The sequence below is a fragment of the Diabrotica virgifera genome, chromosome 6 (genome assembly GCF_917563875.1).
Source record: "Diabrotica virgifera virgifera chromosome 6, PGI_DIABVI_V3a".
NCBI lineage: Eukaryota > Metazoa > Arthropoda > Insecta > Coleoptera > Chrysomelidae > Diabrotica > Diabrotica virgifera.
The window spans coordinates 12,302,099-12,328,574 of record NC_065448.1 but is presented as its reverse complement, the minus strand read 5'-3'; the positions used below and the strand labels follow the sequence as shown (position 1 = coordinate 12,328,574).

At 32.3% G+C, this 26,476-nt stretch overlaps 2 protein-coding genes across 2 annotated transcripts in view; one reads left to right on the top strand and one right to left on the bottom strand.

The window, feature by feature from the left end:
- Positions 1–14,111, bottom strand: part of LOC114332199 (dynein axonemal heavy chain 7) — a 251,128-nt gene extending 237,017 nt beyond the window's left edge. Inside the window, exons 1-6 of the mRNA XM_028281947.2 lie at positions 13,801–14,111; positions 11,555–11,788; positions 9,946–10,178; positions 6,429–6,730; positions 6,006–6,309; positions 49–237 (exon numbers count right to left, since the gene is read on the bottom strand). Of these exons, the coding sequence (XP_028137748.2) occupies positions 49–237; positions 6,006–6,309; positions 6,429–6,730; positions 9,946–10,178; positions 11,555–11,786 (1,260 nt within the window). The 5' untranslated portion in view covers positions 11,787–11,788; positions 13,801–14,111. The remainder of the gene's footprint in view (positions 1–48; positions 238–6,005; positions 6,310–6,428; positions 6,731–9,945; positions 10,179–11,554; positions 11,789–13,800) is intronic.
- Positions 13,638–26,476, top strand: part of LOC114332200 (elongation factor Ts, mitochondrial) — a 30,152-nt gene continuing 17,313 nt past the window's right edge. Inside the window, exons 1-3 of the mRNA XM_028281950.2 lie at positions 13,638–13,786; positions 14,118–14,208; positions 20,296–20,609. Coding sequence (XP_028137751.1) covers positions 13,784–13,786; positions 14,118–14,208; positions 20,296–20,609 — 408 coding nt within the window. The 5' untranslated portion in view covers positions 13,638–13,783. The remainder of the gene's footprint in view (positions 13,787–14,117; positions 14,209–20,295; positions 20,610–26,476) is intronic.

Sequence of the window (26,476 nt, the reverse complement as noted above, 5' to 3'; positions counted from 1 at the left end):
ATCAACTCAACTTTAAATTCATTAATATAGACTAAAAGCTGTGCGTACCTTTAAGTATCTCTCTTCTTCTGCCCAATCCAAGTACAATTTAGTCTCCAGTCTTGGAACATCACCAACAGCGTCGATCATTATATCAATGAGTGCTACTAATGTGTCACGAAAGCTTTTAAATGACGGCTCAAACATCAAGCTGTTACCTCTTTGCTGAAGTTTTATTTGAAACCCTTTATTGGCATACTAAAATATAAATGATCGAAGATTGGCAGAAATGAAATAAATCAAGAGACGTATTCACAATCAATTTATTATTTACTCTGGACGACCGGTGTCGCTTTCTGTTTGTTGGCTGTTACTCGCCACTTTCCCCCTCAAAAAGTGCCCAAATATTTGTTAATCAATGCAGTTAAGTCCATCCTTTCCATCAATTCCCTAATAGCAATAATAGGGAACCAGCATAAAATTTTAAATTCGAAAAAAATGTTATAAATCACAACAGAACATAATTTAAAACATGTATCAAAGAAAAAAAGTTTTACGAAGTAGTTTTCAATCCTAATAGTAAATTATTAATTTTGAAAATATTAAAAATATTACTAAAAGATTTTTAAATTGAAAACTTATTGGTACACTTTCCTGGTGACACCTCCAAGACTTCTACAATTTGCAAGTCAAATGGATGCTGCAGTGAAGACGAGAGGGAAGGAATTCTACACTATGCAATTCACATCTCCGTCTGCAGCTGGTAAAGTTCCAACGGAAAAATGCACCTAGTTACTCTACGGAGTAATACGACTATAAAATAAAAATGTATACCATTTTTATTCAGTTGCAATGCGAAGGCAAAACAATCTTACTTTTCAATCAGAATACGGAGTGCAGTCCAGTCCCTTGAATCGCGATTTTCGGCTCTTATTGGAGCCTTCATCGGAAGGAACGTAGGCACTGTTCTCCATGGAGTAGGCATGGAGAACAGTACCTACGTTCCTTCCGATGAAGGCTCCAATAAGAGCCGAAAATCGCGATTCAAGGGACTGGACTGCACTCCGTATTCTGATTGAAAAGTAAGATTGTTTTGCCTTCGCATTGCAACTGAATAAAAATGGTATACATTTTTATTTTAAAAAAAGTTTTGTTTGTCTTTCGTTTGGCCCCTAAAGACGATTAAAAATTCAAATTATACCAGCCAGCCCAAAACGCGTCGTGACGTCATCCGGTTTTATGTTTACATTATACACCAACAAAGTAAACAATTTTTTTTGTTTTGATTCTGGCCTTGGTTTAAAACCTTTAGCCACGTAATTATATATAAAATTATTATTCGTTCATAAGTACAAAATTGTCCAGTATACACTTAAAAATAAAGAATAATAAAAAATAAAGCTTACAAAAATAACAATGTTACTATGTTAATAAATACAACTATGCTAATTTTTTTTCTTCACTACGGTAGGAACTAAATCCGATTCATCCTCTTGGAGATTTAGAACCTCTTAGTGATTTTTTTTTAACATTTTTTTTTATTTATTTTTATTTTTTTTTATTTTTATATATATATTTTTTATTTTTATATATATATTTTTTACATACGTGACATACGTGAAAGGTGCGGTGTTGGAAGGACCTTAGACAGACTTGAAACGAAACAGTTATCGTGGTTCGGACATATGGCGAGAATGAGTGAAGGTAGAACTGTAAAGAGGGTATGGAAAGCGGCATCTGACAACAAACGAAGAAGAGGCAGGCCAGCAAGAACGTGGAATGCAAATATTGGAAAGGCTTGCGGAAAAAGAAATATTGGGTGGAGAGAAGCAGAAAGACTAGCTACCGACCGAAAGGCATGGAGACGTCTCATTTCTCCACTTACCTCGACACCGTAAGGTACAAGAGGACGGCTTAAGTAAGTAAGTAAATATATTTTTTATTATTATTTTTTTTATAATTTTTTTTTAATATTTTTTTTAATTTTTTTTAATCTTTTTTTTATATATTTTTTTTTCGAACATACATAGGTTACAAAATAATATAATTAATTACAGGAAATATCTCATTCATACATTGCATAATACAAAGGAAATACCTATCCATTCAAACGATTAGTTTTACATTCACACTTTTAATTTAATTTTTTGAAGAAATGTCATAATTAGTTTAAACATTTTAATGTTATCTTCACTTAATAGTACATTTAAGTCTAGTACATCACTAGTTTAAAAATTTTAATGTTAGCTTCACTTAATAGTACACTTAAGTCTAACAAAATTGTATACAATTTTAAATTAGACATTATAAACATCAGTAGAAAATACAGTTATGTGACGTCACAAGTGTTTTGATCTTTTGAACCATTCATAGAAAACTTGTACTTTTACAAAATGGTTTTATTTCCCATAGTTAACCTTCTTTCCTTTCCTTCAAAAACTGTATCAAACTCCAATCTCAACAAACTGGTATATATTATTACAATGACATATGATAAATGTCATTAGAATATAAATATTTTTCCCTTAATCCGCGACGATGAGCTGGCCAAATACCCAAGTAGGTGGAGGCCAATAAACTAAAGAAGGAGGAGAAGAATATACCTAAATATAATCATATTCATAACTATATAATAAAACTATGTGACGGGTCGTTTGAACTATTTTATACCGCAGAAGACTTTAAATTTGTATTTCTAAGTTATTACGAGTTTTTAAAGCGTGAAATTTTGGAAATCTTTTTTTTTTACAAAACTGAACATTATTATGTAATAAAATAAAAATGTGCAAGTTCCCTATTGCGTAAAAAGGTATGATAGTGGATACTTCAGAAATCATTCCTTGTATCGGCATCATTTAGTTTACTGTTACCGGGACCAAACGATGCTTTGCATATTGTAGAGAAACCGGTTGTCCAGATTAAATAATTGAAGATGATTTACTTAGAAAACTATCTGTAGACTTTAAGACTGGCTTACAAAATGATAAATCAAGTGAATAGGACACTATCAGAACATGATGTGGCATCACCATAGCAATTGTATAGAAATGTATGTAGAATTGCACTTCTATGCAATCGTGGTTTTTTCAATTCGGGTGCATCGAAAAAATAAAAGTTGGAAATGTTAGGTATATCTAATAGCGTGAAAAAGTTGCTAGTATAATTTTTCAGCATATTTATTGGTATTTTTAATATTTTTTTCTAAGCGAATTTATTACATTTTATTAAGTTAATAAAATAAAAATCATTTTTTAATAATATTGTGGCTTATTTCCCATTATAAATAGTTAATATTACATTTTCGTTTTGAAATAAACATTTTTTTCGTCTGTTAACATTTTTTCAAAATTTTTAATTGTCTTGGGGAGGCAGAAGATATTTTCCAATTTCGAAAATTTTTTACCAAATTACTTAACAGTTGATTGGGCAACTTTTGTGAGGTATTACTTTTCCATCGCAAAATGTTTTTTTGTATTTTTCGATGCACCCTAATGTAGAAGAATAAACTGCATATAAAATTGACTATGTAACAGTAAAAGAACTTATACAGGTAACCACAAAATCAGAGACTATACAAACTATTGTTGTTTGACCTATAAACAAATATTTTATTTATAGATTTTAAATTAATATCCTTATAAGAATATTAATCTCTAAGCTGCTAAAAAGACAATTTAACTTAAGACTGTATAAATATGTCAATTATTCGCTAAGTTTTTACATAGAAGAGTGAAACATGGACTCTACATCAGCGGGAAATAAATAAACTGCTGGTATTTGAAAGGAAGGTTCTCATAATGATATTTAGGCCTCAAAGAGATGAATTGACAGGAGAGTGGAGAAGACGCCGCTATGCTGAATTGGTGACTGTATGGTATCTACTGAAAACATCGTCAGATACCTATATATAAAGGCTAGCCGGATAAGATCAGGGCCGAGGCGTCCACGTGTGTAATGTGTGCGGCGCACACAGGCGAAACCAATTAAGGGGCGCCACTAGAGTTGTTACAAAAATTTTACGCAGGTCAAGACAACACTTACCCATTTAACGACCTTGCATATCTCAATTTCAAAGGTAGGTAAATTATGTATTGATTTATACAATCTGCATAAACAATGAAAATCCTGTAAAGACATGCAGCCACCAGTCCAGCAGAATCTATGCTTTAAAGCCATTGTACAAAAATTTGTTAGAAATGCATGATGCTTTATGTGATAACACATTCGGATAAATTTGATCTTAATTCAAAATATCAACATTTATAGTAGGAGATAAAATATCAACATTTACATTCATATGATGAGTCCACATATACAGGTAGGTATGGTATTATGAAGTAGGTATGGTATATATAGGTATGGTATGAAGTTCTGATGAAAGTTAACTTAGTTAGCAAAGTTTTACAATTAAAAACAATGAATATGCAGCCTATCTTAAATGCTTTACAAGAGTTAAGGAAGTAGCCGCAAAATTTCGCGCCAATGTGTTTTAAATTCATTTATTATTTTTTTCAAATTCTGAGAAAATTAATAGGTGTTTTTGAAAAATTTAAACCTAGAATGAAAGATTGCATTATTACCGAGGGCCAAAAGTCCTGAAAGCTTCTATGATGTTTATTTTATTAGGTTACAGGGGTAAACAAAATTTTGTGTGATTTTTAATTTCAAATATCTCATATTTTTATATTATTCTAATGGACTTTCTGCACTCGGTAATAATATAATCTTTCATTCTGCGTTTAAATTTTTTAAAAATTCTTATTAGTTTTCTCGGAATTAGAAAAAAATGAATTTATTTAAAACACCATGGGGGCGAAATTTTGCGCCTACGCCGTTAAAACAATTCTTGGTCTAGTTTAGGATAGATAGCAAATTTAATGATGTTATTACTGCAGCAAATGAAACCGCAGAGAAACTGGATGTGGAGCTCCGTTTTCAACCAGGCCAGACACACAGTTCGGCGTCGGAATAAAATCAAACAGTTCGATTACGAACATAAAGACGAAATGATTTTGTACCCTAAAATGTCATACAATCTTTATTTCTTTTATTGTATTCTCAACCAAGCATTAATTTCAGTAAATGAAAGATTTTCCATATTGGAAAATCCTGTTGATTATTTCAAATTTTTATATAATTTAAACGTCAGTACAGAACACTCAAAATTAAAACTTTTGTGTAGTTTGTAAAAAAATGAGATTTAATGCTAGATATAGGGGAGACGATTTAATTGAAGAAGTTATACAGCTTCAGCATTTGTTAAAAGAATTAAATAATGTTTGTAAAATTTTAAAATATATATTTTTTAACGAATTTACTCAAGTTTGCCCAAATTTAGCAAAAGCTCTTCACATTCTGCTTACTCTGCCCATATCTGATGCCGCTGCTGTAAAATTATTTGAGATCGACCATCAGTCAAGAGCGTTTGATAAATTTATCTACCATCTCTATAGAGTCGTCAGTATTAAATCAAATTGATATTCACCATATTAATAAACATATTTTTCGAACTGAAGACGCGGAAAATTAATTTTTTATAAAATAGCTAAGTATTTCATGTTTTCCTACCTATATCTTTTGTTTTTTATCATGTTATGCCAAAGATTTATTTTTACTTAATTATTATCTTACTTTATTTTCCTGTTACATGTGTAAGAATTTTTAGTTATTTTTTTGGTTACAATAAATAATTGTTCATTTTGGGCGCTATTAAATGTTTTGCACACAGGCGCTACCACGTGCTGGCGAGGCACTGGTGGTGATGGGCGTGGCACAAGATGGGCAGGTCATGTGGTAAGATCAGAGGACGACAGAGATGTTAAAGAGAGTGTTTTTTGATGGACCAGACGGTAGAAGATCAGTAGGCCATCCAGAAAAAATGGAAGGATGATGTTGAAGCCGATCTATCCAGGATTGGTGTACGACGATGCAAAATCCAGCCAAGAAAAAGATTTAGAAGAATCATTCAAAGCCGTGAAATAACAAAAAAAATATTTTATAAAAAATTAAGAATAATTATACTTTACCCTGACGTCTAAAATGTACTTCATATAATCAGCCAACGAATTGAAACACAAAGTCTGTAGCTGATAAGTCATGATACTGGCGACCGCGTTATAAAACGACTCCATTTTCTTCTTCTTTCCTGGATCTGGTAACCTGTTCTTCTTACTGCCTTGAAGAAAAATATCCGTGACAGCGTAATAGTATTTGGAAAACAGGTTATCTTTGCATGTTTCGATGTGTTTGTTTGTTACAAATTTGAATTCGCTTAACTCGAAAGCACCTTGGTGGTTCTTTAGGGCTTCGATATCTAGAAGACGAAGATCTCTGTAAAATAGAAAAACCGCTTGAGAAGAATTGATTTCGCTAGCAAAAAAAATCCTAAGAAATGTTGATGTCTAACTTTGTCAAAAGTCTTTTATAAATCAAAAGATAACGTAACTTACTTAAACTCCTTTTCCCAAATGTCCAATACGGCTGCTAAACACGGATTAATGCAATGCAAATTCCTGCTGATTCTCAATTGAGCTTTATTGAAAGCAGGCCTAAAGCTATTACCTATACTTTTCAGTTCTACTCTGGCTGGAGTCATGTCTTCGCCAATGGCTTTGACGAATGCTGGATCTTGAAGGACGAAATCTACAATGGCTTTTTTTACGGCCAGCATAAATTCATCTTTAACCTCTTGGATAGATGTTTCCAACGTTTTCTCCCATTTCCACAACCTCTTCGGCACTAATGCCAAAACCTATTTAACAAAGTATTATAAGTTGTTCTAAAATTTACGCAAGAATTGAATTTATTACAATTCTCATCTCAAGAGTTTATAAGGAAAAATGCATATAAAGTCGTTTCTGCTTTTGGTGATGAAAATTGGACATTAGGACCGCATGAGTTTTTTTACAGAATCCATGTCGTATACAAAAAAGGATAAAAAAGGGTAAAAACGTAGAAAGTTACGACAACTAATTTATTTGAATAAAATTTGGAGGCTTATGTACAGAACAAACTATAGATCAACAGACACAGATCGAAAGTTAGATAGAATGTGGCGAAGCTGGAAGAAGATAAAAAAATATAATGTCAACTAAAAATTAAAAATAGATTTCAGGTTTTGGAAATAAATGGAAATGAAAGTGAAGGTGTAGATCAAGAAGGGCACTTCATAAAATGGACTATTGCAGAAGCATCAGAAAAATTTATCGGAAGACATTGGCGTAACCAGAGGGGTTTTGGGGGTATAACCCCCCCCCATTGGAATGTACTTTAAGCTCTATATGCTTAACACCCCACAGAGACCCTCTAGTAGATGTAACCCTTAGGATCATCCTGGTTACACCGTTGCAGAAAGAAGAAAACAAAAAGGAAAGGTTCGACCAATAATGCAAAAGAGCCCTAAAAGAAACAAGCAAAAGAAGAATTGATTATCTGTCGAAATTATCAGACGAAAAACGTATGATTCAACAGAAAGAGGAAAGGAGAGAGATCCACAGCTAGAACAACAGTAAGACAAAAAAGAGACAACATCTACAATAACAAATTGAACGATTGAAACAATGACAAAAATGGAACCGATGGAAAAAATGAGTACCTATCAAACGGTCGAATTAGAAATAGGTACCCACAGTAAGACTAAAAGAAATTAGAGATGTTACTATAAACGATCATAAAAACTTCGAAGTGGTTGGAGAATTTAAATATCTAGAAGTAACAATCACCATGACAATAATCATCATAACAACAAAATAGAACGAGATGTTGAAACGCGAATAATGGAGGGAAACAGATCTTTTTTTGTCATGCCATATCTAATGAAGTTAAGACTTCTCTCACGGGGAGCAAATATCAAGAGATCTCTCTCTTCAATCCTGACCCCCGGAGGGAGTGTAGTGGTCGACGTGATGTCGTGTATTGTCCGTCTCCAAAGATCTCTGTCTCTGGTCATTTCCTTTAACTCATGAATAGGTCTTTTGCATATTCCCGTAATTTGATCGATCCATCTTGTTGGGGATCTTCCTCGTGATCTTCGGCCTTTCACCTTTCCTTGTATAATGAGCCTTTCCATGTTTTCTGTGTTTGCTCTCATAACATGTCCAAAGTATTTTAATTGTTGGAGATGGACTTTACTGGAGAGTCGTTGGCTAACTTTTAGCTCTCTTAAAATTGAATTATTTGTTCAATGGTCGGTCCAAGGAACTTGTAGCATTCGTCTCCAACAGAACATTTCAGTGGCGTCTATCTTTCTTCTTTCCGAATTTCTCATGGTCCAAGATTCACAGTATTGGAAATATTAAGCAGTTGATCAACCTCATCTTTAACGCTCTTGAAATTTGACAGTCCTTCCATATTGTGGTCATTTTTGCTGTGACGACTTTTGCTAGATCACATCTACGTTTTATTTCTTCCTGTAGTGACCCTGTGTTTGTGATTAATGATCCCAGATATAAGTATTAGCTCATAACCTCAAACCGATCAAATGTTATGTGTGGATGATTGTTATGTAGTCTATCCACTATCATAATCTTTGTCTTTGATATGTTTAATTGCAGACCAAATATTTGACTTTCGTTTGCAACCAGTCGTAGAAGATCAATCAGCTCTGCTTGACTATTTGCAAGAAGGGCTGTGTCATCTGCGAAACGTAGGTTGTTTATTTTATGACCATTTATTGAGATGCCCTTTTCCCATCCTTCAAGTGCTCTTCCCATAATATGCTCTACATACATATTGAATAATTGTGGAGATAGTATACATCCCTGTCTGATACCCCGTTCTGGATGAAATTCGTTTGAAAGTGTGTCAAGTACTTTAACTGATCCAATAGTGTGCTCGTATAGTTCAGTTATAAGCGAAATAAGGTGTTGGGGTACGCCCACTTCTTTTAGTATTCGCCATAAGTGTCTCCACTTGACCCTGTCGAACGCCTTACGATAATCTATAAAGCATATGTACAGTGGAATATTGAATTCCCTAGATTTTTCGATTATCTGTCTTATATTCAACAGGTGTTCTCGAGTACCTCTACCTTTGGTAAATCCAGTTTGCTCTTGTGGAATTTCTCTTTGAAGGAATGTTTTAGTCTCTCATTGATTATATATGTAGTTCTATAAATTGTCAAATTTATTGAAGCTGTCTTTTTATGAATTGTCGTTATTGTAGATTTTTTCCAGTCTTCAGGCCATTGTTTAGAATGCCATATTTGGTTACAGAGTAGATGAAGTAATTTTACACCAGTTTCTTCTGTGGCTTTAAGCATTTCTGCTGTTATCATATCTAAACCTGGTGTTTTATTATATTTGAGCTTAATGATCGCGAGTCTTACTTTATTTTCAAGTATATCAGGTTCTTCTTCTACCTCATCAGAGATTTGGTTAACAGGTTCTTGGCGTTGATCTGCAATACGATCTTCATGTCTCTGCTATATCTTTTCTGTTTGTTCTCAGAGTTCCAGTGTTGTCTTCAAGTTCTAGCTTGGGCCATTGGATCTCTATCCAGATCTGGATATCTATCCAGAGATATAAGACCATAATACGACCATCAGTTGCATACGGAAACGAAACATGGTTAACATAGCTAACAAAAAGAAGAGTAAAAACATTACTGGTGTGGGCATCATTCGAGTGATATGTGGCCCTTGCAGAGATAGCGTGACAAACGAATGAAAGCGCAGACAAAACGCTTCCTTTCCGAAGAAAAGGAAAACCCAGTGAGATATAAATAAAGGCCAATAAAGTAAAATGGGCTGGGCAGGACATATGGTACGCAGTAACGACAATTTCCTTATAAACAATGTGTTTTGTTTTGGGAAAGAGCAGATGGTAGAAGATCTGTAGGACGGACGATCGGAAATCCGAAAAGTCTCAAGAAAAATTGTAACGCCATTGATGATTATAATTATGTGTCTTAATTTTAAGTCAAATACATGATCTTCATATCGTTCTTATTAATAAATGTTACCCTTACCCTTACTAATACTTTTTCATCTAAGGGTGCAACATGTACCGTATCTACACCATGTTTAATATAGTAATAGTATCGTAACATTTCCCTGTCTTCTGCATTTGGCAATTCATCATCCGTGGACATTGTCCTTTCGGCATCCGTTCCAACTATTAACCTTACTAATCTGTTTCTGTATTCTTCCCTTTGTTTTCGTAACAGAGTGTAAGATTTGATTCTAGACTGTTGTTCTGCCGCTAAAAGAATAAAACAAATCGAAAATCAATACAGGGTGTCCCAGACTAATTTATAGCCACGCTATATCTCTTAAACGAATAGAGATTTTCGAATGGGACAAAAAGTGATATATTCTACTTGTAATATACTTTAATATCACGTACAAAAAAATCATCCCCTAAATATTCATCCCTTAGTTACAACCCCTAACTTTAATTTTTTTAATAGCACCCTGTATATTTTTTTATAGTTTTGGATGTGGTCTTTTATTGTCTATTCAACACATTTTTTGAAAATAAAATCGGTTCGTAAATACCCAAGAAACTATTAGTTTATTTTTGTTAATTGTGTGTCCCAGGCTAATTTATCCAGGCTATATTTCTTAAACTAATAGAGATTTTCGAATGGGACAAAAACTGATCTATTCCATTTGTAATACACTTTCATATGGCGTAGAAAAAATTCATCCCCTAAATATTCATTCCTAACTTACAGGGTGCTATTTAAAAAAAAATAAAGTTAGGGCTTGTAACTAAGGGATGAATATTTAGGGGATAATTTTTTCTACGCCATATTAAAGTGTATTAGAAATGTAATAGATCAGTTTTTGTCCCATTCGAAAATCTCTATTCGCTTAAGAAATATAGCCTGGATAAATTAGTCTGGGACACATAATTAACCAAACTGAATTGATATTTTCTTGGTTATTTACGAACCGATTTTATTTTCAAAAAATGTGTTGAATAGACGATAGAAAACCACATCCAAAACTATAAAAAAATATACAGGGTGCTATTAAAAAAATTAAAGTTAGGGGTTGTAACTAAGGAATGAATATTTAGACGATGATTTTTTCTACGCCATATTAAAGTGTATTACAAGTAGAATTGACCACTTTTTGTCCCATTCGAAAATCTCTATTCATTTAAGAGATATAGCGTGGCTAAATTAGTCTGGGACACCCTGTACATATGAAATATAGGAGAGAGCACTTCAATTGAACGCGTTGATGCAAAGAGTAAACATCCATTTAAAATGAATTTTGCACGAAAACAATAGTTTTGCGACATTGCCAGATAAAATATTCCATTAGTTGTTTATTATTATAGGTACATATAATATTATTTAATACACATAATTTAATATTACATGTCGTGAAAAATAGGACACTAAGGGCACAAACCCGTGAAATTATAGATACACAATATTTTATAATTATTTACGCAGGAGGAATCAAAAATTTTATTGTAAAACAGGTAGGTAACAAATAAAAAACGGAAAAACCTTTGAAACAAGATTGATCTGACAACGTCGCGTAACCAAAATTTTCGATGACCTTGGCGGTTTGAGATATTTCTGTCGACTTGTAATATGCTGATTTAGTCTGAGTATGTACCTTTTTTCTTTTCTGCAGCAAACTGCTTTTTGTATTTGGGATGTGCAGAAGCCAAGATTGGCTTAAGTAGTTCTGGAGGCAGAGAAAATAGTGATCGGTCATGTATGTTAAAATCTGATGGCAGTGATAGTCGTGGAATTTTTATATTAAGATCACCACGAGCTTCCAATTTTGCTCTCTTCTCCGTAATGCGTTTGATCAAACGATCTCTTTCTACGTCTCTGGACGCCATACCTAAAAAAGTATCAAAAAGTTTTTATCTTAGTATGTATTTAAATACCATTTTTCCTAGTGCAATTTATCCTAGTCAATCATTTGTCATATTTTTGAAATGATGTTGATGAAGTTTTTACTGTATTTTACTGTATTACTGTAATAGCTATCTGTATAACAAGGGAGGAAAGTGCTACTTTTCCTCCCGAGAATGAAGTTTACTGCCCGACGCGTAGCGGAGGGCAGTAATCATTCAAGGGAGGAAAAGGCACTTTACTCCCATGTTATACATATGGTTTTTCCTTTAAAATTTAGTAAAATTAAAACTAACAAGTAGGTACAATATAACTGTCAACTGTCAAATATAAGTCAAATTATTAATGTAAACATTGTTAAATCAAAATAAAAATTTACTGTTTTTTACCATTCTGCAAAATACTGGGTGTTTTATAAATAAACGTTAAAATGTATAGATACTTACGTAATAGAAAATAGATATTGTACAGGGCGTCAATAAGTTATATTTCATGAATGACGTCACTTTTACTTTTCCTCTCTAGGGAGGAAAAATATTTTCCTCCCTAGGGAGGAAAAGTACAACTTTGCTCCCTACAATCAGGTCCGGAAAAGTTTACTTTCGGTAGAGGTAGGTGGAAAAAACTTTTCCTGATTTTCCTGATGACAAGAGGCCTAAATTTCAAGATTATAAAATAATAATTATAGACAAGACGAAAACGGCGGGTTCGTTGGAAACAATATTCCCATGAGATTTTTTTGCATAATCACATTCGTGAGACACCCCAGAATAAGGTTCAAAAGAAATCGCCCACGCGAAAAGTGGTCCAAATTTTTTTTAACAATTTTTTTTAGTCAAATTGCAAAAATCAATATTTTCGGGCCGGCAAATTTTTTTTTAGATTTTTTTAACCATTCTGGTCAAAAAAGATCTCTTGTACTTTTTCTCTAAAGTTGATCTTGTTCGAGTTATAAGCAATTTAAAATTTGGAAAACGCGAATATGGCCATTTTTAAGACTTAATAACTTAATAACTCGGTTAAAAATTATTATTTAGAAAGTCAGAAAGTGACTAAATTAAATTTAAAGCCCCCCCCCCCCCTACATGATCCTGAAGAAATTTGTGTCATTAATTTATTACTAAGCTGTTATTTTTAATTATTAATAACGAGCGATAAGATCGTATTGACCCGGCTATAAATGTGAGTGCGAGTGAGATGCGCCATTGGACTGCCTGAATGGCATCTCTTTCGCATTCATCAAGGATGGCCGCCTAATATTTTCATGGCGCTTATTATATATAACTTAATAATAACAACTTAGTAACTTAGTAATCAAATAATGACAAAAATTTCTTCATGATCTTGTAGGGGGGATTTAAACTTGGATTTAGTCGCTTTCTGACTTTCATAGTAATAACTTTTAACCGAGTTATTTTTCGTTTTTTTCATTTTGAAAATGCTTTTACCTCGAAGACGATCAACTTTAGAGAAAAATTATAAGAGACCTTTTTTATCCAGAATGGTCCAAAAAACCTAAAAAAAATTCTCCGGGCCGAAAATATTGATTTTTGCAATTTGATTAAAAAAAATTGTTAAAAAAAATTTGGACCACTTTTCGCGTGGGCGACTTCTTGAATCTTATTCTGGAATGCCTCACGAATGTGATTATTTATATACAAAAAAATCTCATGAGAATATTTTCTCCAAAGAACACGCCGTTTTCGCTTGTCTATTACACCATTTAAAAAATATGAAAATAAATATTTCATAATCTATGCAAATATAGCTGGCAGTGAATGTGTTAAATAAAAATGGCATCACGCACATTGGATTGAAGTTTTCGAATAAATCGAAAAATTGTACTGAACTGTCAAGTGTCAAATACCGATCAAGCAAACGTCAACTATCTGTCAAATGAAAATTACCAAATTTTTTCCTTTACCGGGGGTATAGGTTAGTTTTAGTTTTACTTGTAAATTAAGAAAAATTAGAAAATAAAATGGTAAGTACACATACCTGCACTTGTATGGTATTCTAAAGACCCATTTCTTCAGGAAATTATTATCATTCACAAACTTCTTCAAATAGATTCAGACTTCAGTTGCACAATGCACAACCCTCTAAATATGTATTTTCCATGGAAACGGGGTAAGCAGAGGGAAAATCAATCATTCTCCTTACTTGACATGAGTTCCCTCAAAAATTTTCGTATTTTGGTAGGACGTAACAACAGATTACATATTGTCAGTGACAATTATCAATTTTCAAATACGATTTCCTCCTATGTTCATCATGGGACTACTCTAATATTGGCTTTGTATTTAATTTTGCAGTTATTCTTCAGAAGTGTGAGGCATCTGTACCTAACCAAACGCAATTTTGCTGCAGAAAAATCATTGTTGGCTACTCTGCGGAAAAAAACAGGTAAGAATTATTTAATTATGTATTATAGATTATTATATGCAATACTGAACCCTCCAGCCTGACAGGCCTCACTTACTTATATTGAAAGACAATGTAATTTTATTTTGCCTATCTGCTGGAGGGTTAAACGATAATGAAAACTATTCTTCTTCTTAACTTTCTATAGTCCATGTTTGGACATCCCAACTCCTTCCAACGGTCTCTATCCTTAGCAACATATTTCCAATTTGTTCTGTCTACTCTTTTAACCCTCCGTTACTCACACATGGTGTGGGAGACCGGGCCTGTAAATAAATTCCTGTAACTCTGCTTGTAGTGGGGATTTTGAATGGCTACTTCGTATATCTCTTCAGTGGTCAATCAACTGTGGGTAAAGTCAGTTCGCAGTGTAAAAAATAGTACTGTCCTTTTGTTATTACGCAACACGGTCCCGTACACCGTGTGCGAGTATTTGTGCACCAATTTTTGGGTTTGGATCACACATCGATATTTTTAATTAGTAAGGTAATTTAAGATCTTTTCCTTATTTTCAATGTTTATAGATTAGTTTATTTATATTTATATATATAAATATAAATATATAACTTACTCAAAACCATCAGAATGAGGTTTAGGGAGATATGTGGTTTACCAACAGAACAAGTACCAGTCGTAACACCAGGAACTTCAGATCGCTGTGCTGTTTGTGATTGGAAGAAAAATAGAAAAACAAAGTTTTACTGCCAAATATGCTCAAAATATCTGTGTTTGGAACACCATTGTTCCAATGAATGTGACACCATTGTGTATTTCATGTTTTAAAAACGTTAATTAATTTTTATAACTTTTTTTGTTACTACAATTACTCTTTATTTTTAATTTTTTTGTGTATTGAATTAAGATTCTTAAGATCTAAAGTTCTTAGTAAACAAATTTAACCATATTCAATTTTTTTTTCACTTCCAAAGTTTTTGTATATACATATAAATGGATAACAATGAAAATTATTAAATTTTTGATTAAAGTAATATAATGTGAACACAAACGCATATCTACAAAATTATATGATCATATATTCATTAAATAATTTAATCGTACACAATTTTGCAAAAAAAAATAATTTTAAAACACTGCTGACCCATATTTTTGGACCCGGTCTCCTGCACCGTGCGCGAGTATCCAATCACAAAAAGTTGGCGCGAGTAACGAAAGGTTAATATCATCAACTCACCTCATTTGTGGTTTTCCTCCCCTTCGTTTACTTTCGTAAGGTCTCCAATGTCATATTGTTGCATTCCAACATTGGTCTGTTTGTATAGCAGTGTGACCTGCAAAGCTCCATTTAAGTTTGGCAATTTTTGTTGTTGTGTCCTCGATTTTTGTTCTTAATCTTACCCAGTCTTTCCTCTTTTTTTCTGACAGCTGTATACCTAACATTGCATTAAAACTATATCCAGCGTTATTAATGTTGTCATTATTAATAACTGAAATAAGGTTGTATTGGATGGTATTTGTGAAAAAGAGGAACATGTTTTAGTATAGATTTTCTCTTTGGATAATCAACTATTTTTAATGGGAAATAAGCCACAATTTTACCAAAAAAATGATTTTATTAATGTTTTGATGCCCAAGTCAGGTGTCGTTGTCAAAATACAAAATAATACTAAATAAACAAAAATGTTGTTGCGTAGTAAAAAGTTCTTCTAATAATTTATTTAATCTGACTCGTTTATATCGGCAGTTCAGACATGTATTATACATTTTAAAGTAGAAGACTTTAAAATGATATTGCCAATATTAATGAGTTGCGTTCCTGGGATGACTTTACTAAAAGATAGTTCATTCGATTACATGAAATCAACTCCAACTCAAGAATATCCGCCACAAAAAATCATAGCATGTGATCTGTTTTTAAAAAGACAACCAAATGCAACGATAGCAGTAAAATTCTCGTGCTAGAGATTCCATAGTAAATTACGAGGGAAAACCAGGAAAAAACCTTGTGATACGATCCCGACATCGTAAGTATTTGGGCTTACATTTAGTTTACTCTCAAAACTAATACCAAATTCTGACTTTAATATATGTATATATACAGGGTGTTTGGTAAAGAATGGGCCATAGCTTAACCTCAAGTTCCTGAGGTTAAAATAGGCCGATTTAAGCTAACTTACCTTAGTACAAAGTTTATAATAACCGAGATACAGGGTGTCAAAGTTAAACTTTTTTATTTATTATTGAATATTTCCTGACAGGCATGAGATATCAACAAGAAATTTGGTATGTGGGGGTTTTTTGGGACAAGAAAACTAAATTCCCTACTAAAAATTATGTGTTGCCCGGAGGGCGCCACATACGCCTTTCAGCACACATTTAATACATTCAATTTTTTTATCCATCACTCCATATAATTTTGACATAAAAATTTTTATTCCCCTATTCTGCCCTGCTTAGTAAAAACGTCCGATCTACAATTTTCATTTTTTCGTGATAAGGTTATAAATCCACTACTATTAGACATTTAGCATCTTATTGCTTAGTCAGAAAGTCCTTTTCTGATATCTCAAATCGTACAAAAGCGTAAATTTGTTTGTCCTTTCTACAACTAATAGCCGTTGTGCTTAGAATAAACGTCCTATTAACCTTACCATGAAAGACCGAAAATTGTAGATCGGATGTTTTTACTAAGCAGGGCAGTATTAGTTATACTTAAAAAAGGTATACCTTTTTCATCTCCCTAAACTCAACCGTTTTCGAGATAAACGCATTTTAAATCTGCGGTGCAACATCATTTTTAGCATAATATCATTGTAGTTACACCAGAAAAATAACTTAAAACCATAAAATTATCCAAAAATGTATCGCAAATTTTATTCAAATGGAATTTGCTATGCAATGGCATAAATTTGAGAACTGACACAATTATTATGGTTTTAAGTTATTTTTCGGGTGTAACTACAATGATATTATGCTAAAAATGATGGTGTATCGCAGATTTAAAATGCGTTTATCTCGAAAACGGTTGAGTTTAGGGAGATGAAAGAAGTATACCTTTTTTAAGTAAAACTAATAGTACAATAAAAATTTTAATGTCAAAATTATACAGAGTGGGGGATAAAAAAAATTGAACATAATAAATGAGTGCTGAAAGGCGTATGTGGCGCCCTCTGGGCAATACATAATTTTTGGTAAGGAATTTAGTTTTCTCGACCCAAAAAACCCCCACATACCAAATTTTATGTTGTTATCTCATACCTGTCAGGAAATATTCAATAATAAATAAAAAAAGTTTAACTTTGACACCCTGTATCTCGGTTATTATAAACTTTGTACTAAGGTAAGTTAGCTTAAATCAGCCTATTTTAACCTCAGGAACCTGAGGTTAATCTATGGCCCATTCTTTACCAAACACCCTGTATATGTTATTTTAAATTATAAATAATATTAATAATACATAGATATTATATAAATAATACTTAAATATAAAATATGTACTAACTCGATGTTAATGCCTTACTAATCGTGGTATTTTCTTTCTATTGACTTCCTCTTTTAGTATGGGTAACCACATCCTACTGCATTCCACCAAGGAATTTGCGACACAATTGTTTTCATTTAGCATAATTAGAGCTGCTTCTTTGATTTTTCTCTTTTTATTATCTGTTTCTTTCAGGACTATACTTGAATCTCTCCACTGAACTCTATGTTCATTATCCCATGCGTGTTGACATATTTGAGATATTTTAATATTGACATATGTATTTAACATGTAACATATTGACATATTTAACATATTTTGTGCTATGATTTTTTGTGGCGGATATTCTTGAGTTGGAGTTGATTTCATGTAATCGAATGAACTATCTTTTAGTAAAGTCGTCCCAGGAACTCAACTCATCAATATTGGCAATATCATTTTAAAGTCTTCTACTTTAAAATGTATAATACATGTCTGAATTGCCGATATAAATGAGTCAGATTAAATAAATTATTAGAAGAATTTTTTACTAAGCAACAACATTTTTGTTGGTTTAGTAGTATTTTGTATTTTGACAACGACATCTGACTTGGGCGTCGAAACGTTAATAAAATCATTTTTTGGGTAAAATTGTGGCTTATTTCCAATTAAAATAGTTGACTATAAAAATGCAACAAGGAAATAGCTTCAGAACAACATTCCCTTTGGATGTCATATATTTCTTCTCTGGAAATTGTTCTTAAAAAACATTATTCTAGAAATTCTGGGAAGATTTTAAACCTGGTTTTATTAGGTTATGTGTGTCTTTCAAAAAATTGGCACACTTGACCTAGATCTTATAGGCCACAGCAAGTGTGTGGGAGTGAGATTATTACCCTAGGAATATCAAATTCTGACTATTGTTTGTCTGTTATTTTGAAAAAAACAAGCAAAAATTTGATAATTTTGTAAATATTTTTGGTATTGGTAATTCATAATGTCGTGGACCTGACGTAATCATTTAGTGACGTCGATCTATGAACGAAACAATGATATCAGGCATTGCTAAAAACATGTAGTTCTCTTCAGTGCGTTATCGTAGCGAGACAGACAAACTAGTTTTTGCGTTAGTAAAATAGCTTTAATATTTTTATTTTTTTTTTGTGATTATTAATTGATAACTTCGTATTTTAGTTATTTCGTCTTAAAACATAATACCTAATTTATTTAAAATTTAAACAATAATTGTTTTTAAACAAATTGCATAAATCAATTTCATCTGCTCAGACAAATTTTTTTTCGGTTTTTTGGATCATTCTGAATAAAAAAAGGTTTATTGTAATTTTTTTCTAAAGTTGATCGTTTTCAACTTATAAACAATTTAAAACTAAAAAAAAAACGAAAAATGATAATTTTTAAGGCTCAAAAACACACAATTGTTTTTGAATTCACCAAACCTTGTTCTATCAGTTTCTAATACGTTAGTTTGGGCTTATTTGATTTTAAAATATATTTTTTAGATGTTTGAGGCCCTTATCGCAATGGGTTTATACAAAACTGTTTAATAAATTAGGACCACTTTTTGTATGGCGACCTCTTGAACATTATTCTGCGGTATTTTATGAAAGTGATTATGCAAAAAATCTCATGGGAATATTTTTTCCAAAGAATTCGGATTTTCGTCTCGTATAAACATATTTTGCTGAATTTAATACCAAAATCCTATTATTTTTATATCGTACATTGACTTGTTATTTATTTATTTGTCCTTTAAATTTTTTTCAGTTCTTAAAATGTTTATTTATAAGTCAAATTAGTGCAATGTAAATATTTTACTGTTGTTCTGAAGCTATTTCCTTGTGGCATTTTTTATAAGTAAGTATTTTCTATGGGAAATAAGCTACAATTTTACTAAAAAATTAATTTATTAACGTTTAGTTAATTTAGAAATAAGCCACAATTTTACTAAAAAATGAATTTATTAACGTTTCGTTAATTTAGAAACGTTAATAAATTCATGTTTTAGTAAAATTGTGGCTTATTTCCCATAGAAAATACTTATAAATTATAAATATTTTACATTTTTACACAGCAATTTTTATCGGCAGTGAAGACGTAAATTTTTATTACATCTTTCAATGTGAGATAAAATAAAAATGCGATGACCAACTGGAATGTTTAAGATTAGAAAACATAATATGTCATGTTTATTGGAAATACTCAACATCATTAGCACATGCAAATCCTACCCTGTCGCCTAATTTCCTATGAAATTAAAATGGCTGCATGTTTTTAGGGTCCATTTATTTTTCGGGCATGTGTATTTACGAGGTTCACGAGGTTTTGAAACATCACTATTTAACTCATTCGCTGCTAGAGTGTTTTGTATGGTTTTTTACGTTCAGGCCAAGAGGTATATTACAGATGGGAAAAAATTTTCATTCTTTGGACCAAGCTGCGCAGAAGTAGATTTGCATGGATAATGAAGTCTTATAAAAGAAATTCGAGGAAATGTGTCTCTGGCATGAAAATGGAAAAAATTTCTCGGTCATATTGAGAAATGGTGGGCTGTGGCCTGTGGGAAAGCTACTTTACGGTCATATTGACTGAGTCGGCAGCGAACGAGTTAAAAATATATTGTATTTTTTTAGGTTACACCTTTGCCAACTGTAAAAAAGCTCTAGAAATGCATAACAACAATTTAGGAGAAGCAGAACAATGGTTGAAACAGCAAGCCCAAGCTCTAGGTTGGTCCAAAGCCACCAAACTGGAAGGAAGACAGACTACACAAGGACTTATTGGAGTGGCGATAGAAAATAACGCTGGGGTGTTGGTTGAAGTGAATTGTGAGACAGATTTCGTCGCTAGAAATAAAGAGTTTCAGAATATGGTTGAAGAAACAGCCATGAGTTGTTTGCAATTTGCCAAAACTCAACAAAATTCAGCAAGTCAGTATAATACAAAGGTGAGGGCAACTTATAGCAATTTATTTTTCTCGAATTTAAAATTTTGGTTAGCACTGTACATACAGGGTGATTGATTAGTAGTGTAAAACTCAATAGATCCGCTATAGTAATAGATAGCAATAAAAGTTAATAACAAAAATTGTAGCCAACTTTGAGCTTCACATTTTAAAATTAATTAGAATGTTACAGGGTGTTCGATAACATCGTGGCAGACCAAACTTATGTTTTTTTAAATGGAACACCCTATATTTTATCTTATATTCGAAATCTTCTTAACTTTCCTATTACAAAAATATAAAGGTCTGTCATGCCATATTTTTTTATTTGTGTTGTCAAAATTTTTAAAAATGATTGACATTGCTAAATTTTTTTTATATCGAATAAAAGGTGAGTCCAAAACACAAGTCCATTATTTTCTCAGTAATTTTAAACGGAACACCCTCTATTTTATATCACTATTGAAAAGTACCATTACCGTAGTTTAATTTGTATACAAACAACATTCCCTATGTGTAAATTTATTAGTTTTCGAGATATACTACATTCGCTCTCACGAGATTTTTTTTGACACATTCGGAATAGGAAACATACAACACAAACATTCCTACCTCACACTATTAACTGCCAAAATCAACTCAAATCAAATTAATCTTTCATTAAAAAAAAAAGAATTATTAGAAATAGTGGGAGTGTCTACTAATCTCATAAAATTTTGTGAAGTTTATTTCTACAAAATATTTTTATTTTGTACAATAAATAATTTTCTCATTTCTTATCAATATATTATACTGGTGCAAATAAATAACTATTGATTGGCGTAAGATTTATGTTATTTTTATGTCTGTTTACTATTAATAATATTGGATATGAGCAGGTGCGTTGGTTTTGTAGTAATTTCCAGTCACTTCTGACAACTAAATTTCCCAAAAAAGAAATTACTAACGTCAGTGTTAAAGTGAATCTCGATAGAGCGAATTAAGTATATTTCATTTTTCAATGGACCAGTAGCGTGGCCACCCAGTTACGTTAAGAATGAAGGTTATAAAATGCCTCCAACAACAAGGGATGAGATGAAAAATACATAGAATACAAAGTGTATTTCGAAGTGTTAATTTACAATGCTTCATAGTGTAAGTAACTCATTCACTCAACTCATTTTGAACACCTTATGTAATTAAATATTAAATATATAAAATATTTTACTAAAAGTAGCTTTTAATTTTTTCAAAAATGTTGTATTTTGTGTTCATGTTTTTTGTAAAATTTTTTACTGATAAATTATTTTTCGTTCTTTATTTGTTACATTGTCACATTTATTTACATACAGAAGTAATTTTTAATTGTTTTCACAAAATGTTGTATTTTGTGTTTGTGTCTTTTTTTGTAAAATTTATTACTAATAAATCATTTTTCCTTCTTTATTTGCTACATTGTTACATTGATTACCGGATTGATAATCAGTAATCTTAAATTATCAGTTTTAAAAAATTCAGTCATGGCTTACTTAAAATTTGAAAAGATTTATACCCCTAATTAATAATTTGCTCTGAAAGATGAAAATATCTCGAAAACTAATAAATTTAGACATAGGGAATATTATACAAAAATTAAAGTACTATAACGCTACTTTTCGATAGCAACATAAAATACAGGGTGTTCCATTTAAAATTACTGCGAAAATAATGTACTTGCGTTTTGACTCACCCTGTATTCGATATACAGAAAATTAGCAATATCAACCATTCTTAAAAATTTTCACAATCAACAAAAAAAATATGGCACCAATAAACCATTGCTGTTGTGCTTATTTTTATTTATACAGGGAGCTGAACTTGTTACGATTTTCATAGAAAATTGGTTATAACTTTGTAAATACCCTGTATAACATAACAGACTTTTATATTTTTGTAATGGGGAAGTTAAGAAGATTTTGAATATAAGATAAAATATAGGGTGTTCCATTTAAAAAAAAACATAAGTGTGATCTGTCACGATGTTATCAAACACCCTGTAACATTCTAATTAATTTTAAAATGGCTCAAAGTTGGCTAAAATTTTTGGTACAGTGGAACCTCGATAACTCGGATTAATCGGGACCGCGGCCGATCCGGGTTATCGAAAATCCGGGTTAGCCGGAGAGCATGGTAAAAATTAATAAAATACGGTATACTTATAGATAAAGTCCCTTATAAGCAAAATAATATGAAATATATATGCACAGTTACCTATGGTTGTATAGAGTTTAGTATAGACAATATAGAGTATTATTAATTTCTAGGTAAAAAAACTCAGTCAGTTTGGTTGTGTCAATAATTTCGTCTGGTCTGCTTATGTAATTTAAGAACAGTGACTCTTTCATTGTTTAAAAGACCATTGTTTAAAAAACAATTTTTTAAAAGACATTTGAAAATAAATAACGGAATAACAGGTGCCTGCTGTTTGTGATAATGAATGTAGCTCTGCCGCCGCCGTGTGCATGAGTCATTTTTACTATCATATAGTTCAAATTACACAGATACCCATTATCTCTCAAATATTATATGATTGAAGGGAAATTTTATCAATGAAATTCGATATTTTTAAGACATTCCAGAAGCGGCTGCAGATAAAATATTTTAACATAATACATACATTGTTATTGTTGAAATGTTTGTCCGATGAAAATCGGTCCGGGTTAGCCGGACTTCCGGGTTATCGGGGGCCGACTTATCGAGGTTCCACTGTATTAACTTTTATTGCTATTTATTACTATAGCGGATCTATTGAGCTTTACCCTCTAATCAATCACCCTGTATAACATTATTTCATGGACTGTTTTTATTAATTCTAGAATCTAGAATCACAGCTTTAGAGGCGTTGCTGTAGTTTCTCTCTTGTAGTTTTGCAAGGTGGGAGGCAGTAACTACTGCCTTAAAGCTGCAACAGACACAAATAATGAAACCTGTAGATCTAGTGAGACATCTAAAAATCTTGGAAGAAATTCCATTGAATTCTAAGGACAGGCTGACAGATGTCATGGCAGTCAAATTCGACTTCAAAACACCCTTTGAAGTGGTCATAAAAACCACCAAATGGGTCAAGAAGTTGAACCGAAACTGGAAGAGGGTTCACTCGTATGGTATATGGATTGATATAAGATAGATGGAAGGGCAGGAGTGATTGTTACTGGGCCAAATTTCAGGCTATCCAAATCTCTTGGAAATGCCCCAACTATCTTTCAGGCAGAAATACATGCCATAGACATTAGTGTCCAAGAATGTCTCAACTGAGACACTCGTAGGACAAAAGGTTTTATTTTTCAGACAGTCAAGCTGCTTAAAGGCTCTAAAGTCATTGGGTGCGTTCGGACGACCATAGCGGCTGGCTGTCAGCAGAAATCCTCTGAGTGGTTGTATCCAGCCGTGATAGGGAAAGCTTAGTAAATCTCTCAGCGGCTGACTTCCAGCGGTGACGTCTGACAGCTACAGCTGGCTCAGCTGTCCAGCCGCTGTGGTCGTCCGAACGCACCCATTTACTTTGAGTCAAAGTTGGTTTGGGACTGTAAACAATTCCTCAAGAAGGTGGAGGAACGCAACAAAGTAATTTTGATGTTTAATACCCCATTCCAAGGTCCAGAACCCTTCTGTGGACTATCAAAAAACCCCTTCATAGAGGGACTCCGGACCTGGGAACTCCAACTACAACTATACTGGTCTAACACACCAGGACCAAGACAAGCAAAAGGGCCCATAAAAGTGTCACCTACTGCAACAAACTGCCTTCTTGAAATGAGTAAAAAGATACAAAAACGGTCACTTTCTCATTGATCACTGCCCTCTGAGATATCATCTCAAAAAAAATGGGCAAATTAGATAGTGAGAACTGTCCTTTCTGTGACAACGAAAAAAAATGACAGAATATAAAGGGTGGGGCAAATAAAGGGCCTATTAGAAACATCCCGAGAACTAAAGGCAACAGAATCAAGAAAATTTGAATGAAGGGGTTTTGACGAGTCAACTGTTTAATGAAAATATTTTCATCTATTTGCTACTTCCGGTTATACCGGAAGTTGCTTATAACTTCGTTTTTTTTTATGGGACACCCTGTATATTTTTACATTTTTGGATTCTCTTTATGTCTTCTTTCTTAAAATATGAGGTTTTGTAATGTTATACAGGGTATTTTAAAAGATACATAATTACGTTTTTTATTAATTTCGTAGCAACATTCACACCCTGTAGAATTGTAGTAGTTTGACATCTAAAACTCTAATTACGTTCAAATGAGTTTTAATATAGTCTACTATTGTTAAGAATCATTAGTATAGCTAAATTTTTAATTTTAGTATACAGGGTTGGTCGAAACTCAGAATGAGTATTTTCTGAGTTTTCTTAAATGGAACACTCTGTATTTTAGTATTGTAATGAAATGATATTTTATGGTACTTTTTTATTTCTTAAGCATTCCCTATACCTAACTGCTTTAATTTGTGATTAATTGTTAACCGCACTAACAATCTGAACTACGTAGGTATTTTGATAGCTAAACCATTATTGGTAATTTTAAGGATCAGTCTGGATTAATATGTATTTATTCCTGAAAAATGATTTGTGATTGAATATTTTCACGGCCAACCTAATAAAAGTTTACGTATTTTTTGTTGCAATTAATGTTTAGCTTGAATCACCAATAACTCGTAAATTAAAGCAGATAGGTATAGGGAATGTTTATAAAATAAAAAAGTACCATGAAATATCATTTCATCACAATACTAAAATGCAGGGTGTTCCATTTAAGAAAACTCAGAAAATATTCATTCCGAGTTTCGACCAACCCTGTGTACTAAAATTTCAAAATTAGCTATACTAATGATTCTTAACAATAATAGACTATATTAAAAATCACTTGAACGTAAACAGAGTTTTTAATGTCAAACTATTATAATTCTACAGGGTGTGAATGTTGCTACGAAATTAATAAAAAAATCGTAAATATCTCTTAAAATACCCTGTATAATATTACAAAACCTCATATTTTAAGAAAGAAGATATTGAGGAGAATACAAAAATGTAAAAATATACAGGGTGTCCCAATTAAAAACACGAAGTTATATATTATAAGTTCCGGTATAACCGGAAGTTTCAAAGAAATAAAAAAAATTTTCATTTCATAGATCATCCTTCAAAACCCCTTTATTCCAATTTTCATGATTCTGTTGCGTTTAGTTCTCGAGATATTTCTAATAGGCCAGTTATCTGCCTCACCCTATATACTATGATACTGCGTAGCAGTGTTCTGCAAATGACTAGAAGAGGCCACTCTAGCTACCTCTGACATAGGAAACAAGTCACCTAGGATACTAATCAACTTCATTAGTAGTACAGTAGAACGTCAATAATCCGGATTAGTTGGGACCGGACCCCATCCGGATTATCAAATTATCCGGAATATCGAAATTACCTAAAAAAAGCCAGTATACACATTAAAGTACAACAAACGTTTTAAAATTGTATGTTTTCTCTTGTACAGTAAAGTGTCTAAAAATAGAGGTGAAATTAATCACAAAACACTTTTTTTATGTTTAAACACTGTATTGTAATTAATTTATAATAGCAGCATGTGTACAGTAAAAAACATCAGACATTATTTGGGCTTTTAAAAAATGTGTAAAATATTTTTGAACTGCGGTAGAGGTTCGTTTTTCGCACCTAAGTTCTTAATTTATTTTAAAGGAATCAGATATTTTTGCTAGATACAAATCCGGATTATTGACCGTCCGGATTTTTGACGTCCGGATTATCGACGTTCTACTGTATTGACATCCTAGAGTTTAACTAGATTAAGGTATGCACAAAAGATCTCTATAGGTTGAAGTGCGGAGAGGCTG